This window comes from Haliotis rubra, unplaced genomic scaffold (genome assembly GCF_003918875.1).
Source record: "Haliotis rubra isolate DU_JTF1 unplaced genomic scaffold, ASM391887v1 Scf1, whole genome shotgun sequence".
NCBI classification, from domain to species: Eukaryota; Metazoa; Mollusca; class Gastropoda; order Lepetellida; family Haliotidae; genus Haliotis; species Haliotis rubra.
This window is the reverse complement of record NW_025764891.1, coordinates 8084586-8096062: the sequence shown is the minus strand read 5'-3', so window position 1 is coordinate 8096062 and position 11477 is coordinate 8084586. Positions and strand designations below refer to the sequence as shown.

Below are 11477 nucleotides of genomic sequence, written 5' to 3'. Positions count from 1 at the left end.
CTGCTTCAGAGTAAATGATTGAACGACTGAGTGAATGTTGTTTTTGTGTATTTTATAGCAAAAGTCGTCGTGTCTGCTTGACACAACAGACAACAGACAACAAACGTCGCACCCATCAGACAGAATGTATACTGGACAAAAATAGTTAGGGATATATGTAAATTTTGAAATTATGAATAATGATCTATTTATTCATTGACACATTGATAAAATATCAATCATAAAAATACCAATATCCCTAACTTATTTTGTCCAGTATATTTTTGGCGTTCGTTTCAGGAAGTCTTTTAAGGTGTCAAACCTCTTCGAGGGCTCGTAAATGTACCTGGTTTAAATCAATGTGTTTTGATACAATCTTGTGTGTGCGCGTACGTGTGCGTGTGTGTGAGAATGGGGGATTGAAGTGTAACATGTAACTTCCCTGTATAATTATCATTTATAAACCAACTGACAACGTATTTTCTTAAACCATAAACGTTCATGCCACATCATACAGGTAAATAAAAACTATGTGAAGGATCCTGTTTATACTTACGACGTCCGTGACGTACCTGTTTCTGTGTGGGAGAGGACAGCACATAATAATACATTAATTAATTAAACCTGCATGCAATATTTCTTTCCTCGTGTCAAACTGCCACCTAAGCCTCAGGGCACCATGACTGCTGCGTGCCATTAACAAATTAAGCCACACACTGCCTAGCATGGTTTCAAAGGGACTGGAACACAACATGTAACATCTGACTGGACTGATTTGGACAAAGTGATTTGTCCCGGGATCTCTAGCTCATCAAATTCATTGCCCTCTGGTCAGCTTCATTAAGACATGGGGATAGGTAAGTGACGTTTTGTTCACTGAAATATGCTATATTTTACATTTTTTACATTTTTATTTTGACTATTCTGGTTGAGTGTTAGGTGCAGCAATTGGTTGTGCAGAGTTGTGACCTTTCCAGAGGGTGGGCGGGGTAGTCTAGTGGTAGAAGCGTTTGCTCGTCAAGGCGAAGTCCCTGGTTCGATTCCCTATATATGTGTGAAGGCCATTTCTGGTGTCCGCCGTCGTGATATTGTGGGAACATTGCTTAAAGCGGCGTAAAAAATAAATTCACTCACTAGACTTTCACGAAATCTCAAGCTGTAATTTGGGTTTTCATCCCATTTCACCCTGAATATGTTTCTTGGTTTATTAGTTTGCCCGTTGGTGGAAAACGTCAAAGACCTGCATTACCTGTTACAAATATACTAATTTCATTTCACTTAAGTGTAGATGTAGTGTTTTGTGCCAAAGAGATAAACATAGGAATCATATTAAATTGTTCACAAAATACTGTCCATAGTGATAAGGCATAACCGGTTTCAGATCGATGTTCGGATATCGTTCAATAATGGTCAATAGGGCCCGTAAGTAGATCACGGCACTTCGCTAGACCTTAGTACTTCCGGTGACAAACAAAGTTTCATACCTTTTCGAATGGTCTCATGGTTGTCAGTTGACAGTAAGGAACCGATAGTCCTTGCAGGAATAACAAGTTTCCGATCTAAAGAAATCATCCCCAAATTAGCCAACTATTACAACTGTGAACAACTCTGACAGTCAAGCATTGTTGTAAACTTGGTCCGGTCTACTAAAGATATATTTTGCTGTCGCGCGATTTGGAACCAGAACTGGTTCTTGAATATACGCTTGTCACCGGAAATTTGGTACCGGAAGTAAGCTGGGCCCCGTCTTGCATATCGCAGGTTGGCGCGCGCAGAGGGAGCCTGGATCCAGCTTAGTACCGGAAGTAGCGAATCGCAAGACTTACAGGCCCTATTAGTCTTTTCCGGAAAACGGAAGAGGTACCAGCATAGTACCTCTAACAGGTCAGAGAGATATGACGATTCCTCATATCTTGCACAGTCCATTGTATATATTTTTTAACGCTTTCATTTTTGACGAGACTACACATCTACTTAATCTTCTTGTTATAGAATGGTTCTTTCACAGAGAAAATATCCAAAAACGTGTAACACTATTTGCCTAGCGATCCTTTGTTTACATAGGTTATACGGTTCCACGTGTTGTCATCGAAGCTCTATGATGTATAAATATGTATTGTTATGAATCTGACTGTCGCATTTGTAGAAGAATATATATATAATAATGTAAAACAATATGAAGAGCGCACCGAAAAGCTTGCATAAGGTCAGTCTCTTATTTACGTATATGTGCGTTTATTTACAAGCAAGAGAAAAAGTCTGGTCACGTGATATGCAAATTAGCCTGCGGCAGTGATGTTATGCTAAGTCATCACTTCGCCGGAGTGTGGACATCCCTGTAAACAAGCTCCTTACAGCGAACTCTATAATACTCGGAGGGTAACGAAAGTATCACGCCCTAATTGGAAGAGTTTGAAATTTTACAAAGCTAAGGGTCACTCCAATTAACGAGCCGCATAAAAGCTGCCAACAACAATAAACGCGGTATTTTACGAGCGTTTCGATAACAGCTGTAAACTTTCTTTTAATCAATCCAATATTTAAGTGTAGGCCGACACTTTCTTTTGCCAGGCAATGTGGCCCAAATATTGACACCCTTAACAATTGTTCACTATTCGACTACGGACACAAATAGTCTTATAAAGAGTATATAATATACTTTTCAGTTTCCGTCGTTGGTGTCGTCGTCGCCACGGTGTTATCACTTTGTTCTGTCGTCGTTCTGTCTGTGACGACTGACGTCACTACTGTCTCAAGTAACACCAATGTCAGCCTTATCAGCACCATTGTCAACCCCGACACCACGGACTTCATTCTTGACCCCTTAACTGACGCCAGCAACGTCACAGACACTGTCAACAACACCGTCACCGACGCCCCGCCGGTGGAGCAAGACACTGTCAACAACACCGTCACCGACGCCCCGCCGGTGAAGCCAAAGATGCCAGCCTGGTCCAGATGTTTATTGCAAGGAAACGGGAACAAAACAGCTGATGATTCGACTATAGTCGCCGTTCTTCTGTCATGGTGCAAGTGAGCTAAAACATTTTCGCAGATATAAACGTGTTTGAATAGTCCTGCTTTCGACTTACACTCTGAATGCGTGAGTGGGGTTTCCCGTCATTTACAGTGTTTGTATAAAAATTGTTTCAAGATTTGATTATCAAAATTTCAAAGAGCCTCACATGACTCTTATTCAGAATATGTTCGATTCGATCAAGGTTACAACGTTGAATCCCTCTGTAAAGCTTTCAAAGCATTATTATGACAGATATGTAAAGGAGATTTCCAAATGATTATTGAAGAAAATGATCTCCAATTCAATTCCCTGTTTCGAACCCGTGAAGATCAGGGTGTGAATTGGTCTTCAGTAACCCATGCTTGTCGTAAGAGGCGACTAACGGGATTAGGTGGTCAGGCTCGCTGACTTGGATGCCATATGTCATCGTATCCCAGTTGCGTAGATCGATGCTCATGCTGTTGATCACTGGGTTGTCTGGTCCAGACTCGATTATTTACAGACGGCCGCCAGTGCAGTGGTGTTAAACAACCAGCCAACCAACTAGGGGTGGGTATTGCAAAGAATTTTCATATTGCGATATATTGCGATGCGAAAGCATGTATTGCGATATGTATTGCAATAGACCGATCCAGTCCCGGCCGATAAGCCCCGCCCACTTCGTTTTTGACGTTAGGGGGGACAACTACTGACTAATCACAATGGCGTCACCGCCGGCGAAACGTACGTGATTGCGAATGTTGTTGATGAATTCTGTTTGTTGTACTTTGGTATCCGCCGTTTGTGAATGATATTTAAAAAGGAAAGTTATACATATTTTATTTTCAATATATTTTAGTTGACAGGTTGTATAATTGGCGAGTGAAAATGTAGTTAGATCTACATGCCCGATGAAAAATCGTCTCAGCCAGCTGCTGAGATTGGGAAGCGTATTTTCTACCAAATAATCTATCCGGCAATTCACGTTCGTCTAAGATATTAGCAGGGGAAAGGTAACTGAATTATGTTGTTTGGTGCTTTTTCTAAAAAAATCCCATCGTAATATTATAAAAACCGTGAACACAACCACATGTTCAAGTTGCAGATCGTTTCGGTATCTATAAAAAGATTGTCAAAACTGCGCGTGCCACCTTTATATATATCCGTTGTTCAAATTTAGTTAAATTAGAAGTTTGTGAAAACATGGGTTTCTACCTTTCAAGTAACAACGCAGGAAAACAGTATCCCGTCTACTACTTCGTCCACCTTGTTTGTCTGTATATATTATCTGGAAAACGTGGACCTGTTAACACAGTATGTTTCCATGGATGTATCTGGACATACCCAGAAGCAAATATTCAGCAGCTAATCTGCAGCTATTCTCAGTAAAATTTCTCTCTTCAAAATCAGTACACCATCTTAAAATGACACTGAATATAAGGAAATCCAATTTTTTAATAACCCTTTCCAATTTATTTTTCTATGTGTACTTTGTTGTGGAATCCTAATCTACAAACCTCCACTATAATGGACTTCATGAACTGCCAGCATTTATCTACAGGTATGTCACACCACCATAAACACAAACAATCCAAGATACAGTCTGCACCTGTACCCTGACACATCTTCCATAAATAGGAAACGTGTGGTGCAAAATCTTTGAACAGAGGATCCACAGTTATCCGAACAATTAACTAGCATTGAAATAGAATGTTACACAACATACAAATATACTGCTTTTTCTTCAGATATATTTAACTGCTAACTACTAATGTAAATAAGAGGCAAAGAATATATTCATAGTTTAAAGCTGTTTGTCAATAAAATTGCATATTGACATTATTGCTTCTTAAACGTTACAATGATAATCTTTGTTTTATTAGATCTGAGACCATATCCCTTAGGGACATAACACTAATTCTGATCTATTTCCTTTTCTGAGATACTTACTAGTGTCATCAAAATTATATTAAAGTTGCTTAAAATTTTGGTAAAAGTCATAACAAAAGTTTAGGAAAACATACATGAAAATGTCCTGAAGCTTTCACCTCCTGCAACTAAACCAGTGTGCAATTTAATATGAATTTAAGCTTATTTTCCAAATAAGCATCAACAAACCTTGAACAATTTGTCCAAACCAACATCCCCATAAACACTACTTTGGCTCAGTCTTCAAATATTGGTAACCTCCTCAAAAGCTGATGATTTCTAAGAAGTATTACATGAAATCGGGGTTGAATATATGTTTCAATATCCATTCCAGATACATGAACAGTCAACTTAGAAATCTGTAAGTTATTTGGTTCCAAGACTGAATAATGCCAGGTTGTGAACAACACGTATAGCCTTTGTTTGTTTTTTAAAATTCTCTGGATGTTGAAATAACTTTATTATGAGTGATGATACTAGTGATCACTCTCTGAATAATCTTATTAGTAAACATATTATTTAAAGACCAAATATATCTTAAAACAAACTAGCTATCTTAGTACCAAGTGATTGTTCAGCCATGATATGTATATAGTGTTTGTTTGCCAAGTTCTGCCTTAAATTCACATGAATCTGATATGTGAGTCAATTAAGTAATTATTTATAATTGATTGGATTATTATCTATTTTATTACCTTTCCACGTTTCCTGAAGGAGGCAAGATTCTTAAAACATACCTTGCTATCATTTCCAGTGAATTATAATTAAAATGACAGAACTATGTTAAAAATGTACCAATGTACCCCCACCCCACCCTACATGTAAAAAAATTATGCTGTGACAAAAAATCAAAACAAATAATGTTCTCATAGTTAGGAAATAAACTTATATTTCACTCCGTCCGATATTCCAGAAAGTCACTATTCTTCTCACATAGTTTTCGTCTCCGATCCACATGGAGTAAGCTACATCAATTCAAGGTCCCATCTCTTCATAGAAATTCTGAAATATTTAAGACATGGTTTTATAGACACTTATTTGAATTAATTTTGATGTTTGGATATTGCGTGATAGGCAACTGCTGACACTGACAATATTTCCGTTTGGATAAAAAAATGTTACTCCTCGAATATTTTGCACTATCAACATATACTCTACTGTGTACAGGCCTTCAGATTGTGCTTTTGAAACTTTAAAACATCCTAAAATGTGTGACAAATTTAAGAATTTCTAATCGCGAAAGCAACCATATCCACCACATTGTTCTTTAATGTAACAAGTGTTGCTATTTCGGTCGACCCTAACCGAAATCAGCTCGCTGTCAGATTTGTTTACGTTGTGTCACGGCTTTCTCGCCTGTGTCATTTCAGGTTTATGGTGTACCAACTCAATGCCCAGTAGTGACTAAAAACGTGAAGCAAAAACAATTTTGTAGTTACAAGAATTGTCCGTGTTTATAACACTTTCAAAATCCTAAACTGCTATTTATTGTCATCTATTGGTAATGCTTTTGCACATGTGCGAAAGTGTGTAAATTCGTGTAAATTCTCACCTTCGAGCAGACGTAGATTTCGTGAACGACGGTGCCGACATTTAACTGCTCGTTAGGCCTATCGCATTCCTAGATCCGCCTCAATTTTTTTGTCTTGATCGTAATGGTTTTGGTAAAGGTACACATCAAATCACAGCAATATGTAATAGATATAGCGAGTGTAAATGGCATAATTCAAAGCACATCGCTTCGGAGGCATCGTTTGACCCCGGAAATAAATCTGACAAATCCACACAGCGCGCCCGGCCTGCTGATTGACGCATGCGCCAGTTTTGAGTGACAGACTGGATCGGTCTATTTCTAAGATGCCTAGCGGTTAGAACAATCGAAAAAAAAATACATTATCAGACAATAAAGGTATAGTTTTTTGATGACGTAACAATTGAATGACGTTATCCCGTCACTGCGCCATTCTAGTGTGCCCCCTCGTAATCGAACCATTTTACATTACGTCACAATGTAAGCGACGTCACGATGCATGTCAGCTGCCATCGCCTCGTACAGCCTCCTACAGTAAACTACTCCGTTGCATCCCGTTTCTTGGTTTGCAGCTGCTTCACGCAGCTAACATCACTGGTGGAAACATTACGTTTATGTTTTACGACGGTTAAAATGTGTCATTTCGACTCACAAGTTTTCAGCGACACGGTAACGTTCGCAATGTTTACATTCCCACAATGCAATCGTGGAATGTCGCTTGACTACTCAGCTTCATCTGGATGTACTGATCTAAACTTACGTTGGTAGTAGAAATGCGACGTTCATATTGCCCCACATGGTTTACGTTAATGACAGATGTAATTAAAATAATTCAGAGAAGATATTTAATCCGAACGTAAACCGTCATCAAACTGTTATCATTTTTTCTGGTAACGTTCGTCTTAACGTAGGGGTCAGACACATCAATAGAACAGCGCGCCAGTTAGCCCTGTGCGAGGATTCTTAATTTAGGTCACCGACACCGTCGTTTGTTTTCTGCCTAAGATTATTCGTAATTATCTTTAGAAAGAATTAAATTTGGCATCTTAGAAAAGAAATACAGTTCGCTCTACCACCATGTATAGTGTAATAAAGCACACTTTCGCCCTGAACTATTATAACGTTAAAGCACTCGGACGCAAGCGTTTTCGTACTTTAACTATAATAGTTCAGGGCGAAAGTATGTTTTATTACACTATACATGGTGGTAGAGCGAATTGTATTTCTTAAATATTGCAGGACGTTAATGCTTGATTTATAAAGCAAAAATACAACAAAATCACTATGCTTGATTAAGCTTTAATAAAATCTACTTTACCATTGCATATTCTACATACCGCTTTACTCTGACCAATAGTTCCATCTTCATTGAACTTTTTCAACCCAAAATGCTGCCTTACCGATGCCTTTGCCCTAGTATTTGGAACCACAATAAATTGTTCGTTGTTGGGGGTGACCATTTTACAACACGCGCATGGCTTCCGGTGTAAAAAAACGGAAATATCCGAAGATTTTCGAGTGTTACAAAGTTTTCCGAATGCATGTCAAAATACCGGTTTTCGATCAACGTATCGCAATACGTATCGGTTTCCGGTAAACCGGTTTCATATCTGAACCGGTATATACCGGTAAACCGGTTATATTGCGCAGCCCTACAACCAACCCTATTCTGAGTTCTACCATACGTTCCCGTGTTTTTTTCATGTAAACAGTTGACAAGCCTTTGCATTTGTTTATGACACTGCCACCGGTGGGACATTTCATGTGCGCATGGTATCATCACTATCTGATACTGGGGGCGGTGGGGTAGCCTACTGGTTAAAGCGTTCGCTCGTTACGCCGAAGGCCCGGGTTCGGTTCCCCACATGGGTACAATGTGTGACGCCCATTTCTGGTATCCCTCGCCGGGTTTTTTGGCTGGAAACATTGCTGAATTTAAAGCGGCGTAAAAGCCAACTCACTATCTGATACTGAAAATATTTTTTATAATACAACCGGAAAATTTTAACAGAGATTGCGTATACACATGGAAAGAACTTATCACTTCTCATGTCATCACAGACAGTATTTCCATAAGAGTTGTCGCCTTCACAGACAGTATTTCCATAAGGGTTGTCACCTCCACAGACAGTATTTCCATAAGGGTTGTCACCTTCACAGACAGTATTTCCATAAGGGTTGTCACCTCCACATACAGTATTTCCATAAGGGTTGTCACCTTCACAGACTGTATTTCCATAAGGGTTGTCACCTTCACTGACAGTATTTCCATAAGGGTTGTCACCTCCACAGACAGTATTTCCATAAGGGTTGTCACCTCCACAAACAGTATTTCCATAAGGGATGTCAGCTTCACAGACAGTATTTCCATAAGGGTTGTCACCTTCACAGACAGTTTTCCATAAGGGCTGTCACCTCCACAGACTGTATTTCCATAAGGGATGTCACCTTCACAGACAGTATTTCCATAAGGGTTGTCACCTTCACAGACAGTATTTCCATAAGGGTTGTCACCTCCACAAACAGTATTTCCATAAGGGATGTCAGCTTCACAGACAGTATTTCCATAAGGGTTGTCACCTTCACAGACAGTATTTCCATAAGGGTTGTCACCTCCACAGACAGTATTTCCATAAGGGATGTCACCTTCACAGACAGTATTTCCATAAGGGTTGTCACCTTCAAAGACAGACAGACAGTATTTCCATAAGGGTTGTCACCTCCACAGACAGTATATAAGGGTTCCATAAGGGATGTCACCTTCACAGACAGTATTTCCATAAGGGTTGTCACCTCCACAGACAGTATTTCCATAAGGGTTGTCACCTCCACAGACAGTATTTCCATAAGGTGGTCAGCTTCACAGCTTCACAGACAGTATTTCCATAAGGGTTGTCACCTTCACAGACAGTATTTCCATAAGGGTTGTCACCTTCACAGACAGTATTTCCATAAGGGTTGTCACCTTCACAGACAGTATTTCCATAAGGGTTGTCACCTTCAAAGACAGTATTTCCATAAGGGTTGTCACCTTCACAGACAGTATTTCCATAAGGGTTGTCACCTCCACAGACAGTATTTCCATAAGGGTTGTCACCTCCACAGACATTATTTCCATAAGGGTTGTCACCTCCACAGACAGTATTTCCATAAGGGATGTCAGCTTCACAGACTGTATTTCCATAAGGGTTGTCTACTTCACAGACAGTATTTCCATAAGAGTGGTCACCTCCACAGACTGTATTTCCATAAGGGTTGTCACCTCCACAGACAGTATTTCCATAAGGGTTGTCACCTCCACAGACAGTATTTCCATAAGGGTTGTCACCTCCACAGACAGTATTTCCATAAGGGATGTCAGCTTCACAGACTGTATTTCCATAACGGTTGTCACCTTCAAAGACAGTATTTCCATAGGAGTTGTCACCTCCACGGACAGTATTTCCATAAGGGTTGTCACCTCCACAGACAGTATTTCCATACCTCCACAGACAGTATTTCCATAAGGGATGTCACCTTCACAGAAAGTATTTCCATAAGGGTTGTCTACTTCACAGACAGTATTTCCATAAGAGTGGTCACCTCCACAGACTGCATTTCCATAAGGGTTCTCACCTCTACAGACAGTATTTCCATAAGGGTTGTCACCTCCACAGACAGTATTTCCATAAGGGTTGTCACCTCCACAGACAGTATTTCCATAAGGGTTGTCACCTCCACAGACAGTATTTCCATAACGGTTGTCACCTTCACAGACAGTATTTCCATAAGGGTTGTCACCTTCACAGACAGTATTTCCATAAGGGTTGTCACCTCCACAGACAGTATTTCCATAAGGGTTGTCACCTCCACAGACAGTATTTCCATAAGGGTTGTCACCTCCACAAACAGTATTTCTATAAGGGATGTCAGCTTCACAGACAGTATTTCCATAAGGGTTGTCACCTCCACAGTCACACCTCCACAGACAGTATTTCCATAAGGGTTGTCACCTCCACAGACATTTCCATAGACACAAACAATATTTCCATAAGGGATGTCAGCTTCACAGACAGTATTTTAAGGGGTCAATAAGTTGTCACCTCCACAGACAGTATTTCCATATTTGTATTTCCATAAGGGTTGTCTTGTCACCTTCACAGACAGTTTTTCTTTGTCTACTTCGCAGACTGTGTTTACGTAAGGGTTGTCTCCTTATAGGCGCAATGTCACACCACATTTCTTTAAAAATGCATAATGCATTTTTACTCAATAATACTAACTATCAGCCCTCAGGGAAGCTACCATATAATAAAAAAAAAATTAAATAAAAAAGTACGTATTTAAATTACAATATTAAATTACATTAAATTAAGTTCGAATAAATTAATGCAACGTTGCATTAAATCGAATCTCGCGCCATCTACCGGCCGACCATGATTTCAAACGAACCCCATAGAGTTATGTCCCTTGAAACGCTCTTTACGAATATCCTATAACCCAAGTTGTGATTGAGGCCAGTTTGGCAAAGATCGACAGCACCGCGTGCGACAGTTTTCGATGTACGAAGCAATCGTTTACATTCCATATATGGCAAGTGTAAGTCGTAAGGGATAATAAGTCTTTTATTGCATCAACAGGAAGCTAAATTGAGTACATATGCCCCCAATATATAAAATGTAGGCCAAAATTGTCGAAAATGTGTGACATTGTGCCTTTAATAGGCCAATATTGCACATATATTGTTTTACATATACTTGGAGTCCTATTGTTGTACAGATACGTAATGGTTTAAACTGCATTATTAATATATATGTGCAATGTACAGCTCTCAGTACTATTTTAGTCTTATCAGTGTTTTCTCAGGTCTTGCTAATCATACATTCAGTTCCGTAAAATAATATTTTGGACCTACCGATCTTTCAAAAATGCTATGATGTAGATACGATATTTGTGTGCACATGACCAACATGTTATATGTTATTTGATAGGAATTACTAAGTTGGCGGATCAAATGGTAGGCACATGTTATGGATAACAGAATTAACACCATCTTTAATA

General features: G+C 39.3%; 1 protein-coding gene across 1 annotated transcript in view; it reads left to right on the top strand.

Moving 5' to 3' along the window:
- The first annotated feature begins 671 nt into the window (after positions 1-671).
- The window catches only part of LOC124289576, a 36839-nt gene continuing 26033 nt past the window's right edge, over positions 672-11477 (top strand). The window contains exons 1-2 of the mRNA XM_046726183.1: positions 672-836; positions 2646-3012. Of these exons, the coding sequence (XP_046582139.1) occupies positions 827-836; positions 2646-3012 (377 nt within the window). The 5' untranslated portion in view covers positions 672-826. The remainder of the gene's footprint in view (positions 837-2645; positions 3013-11477) is intronic.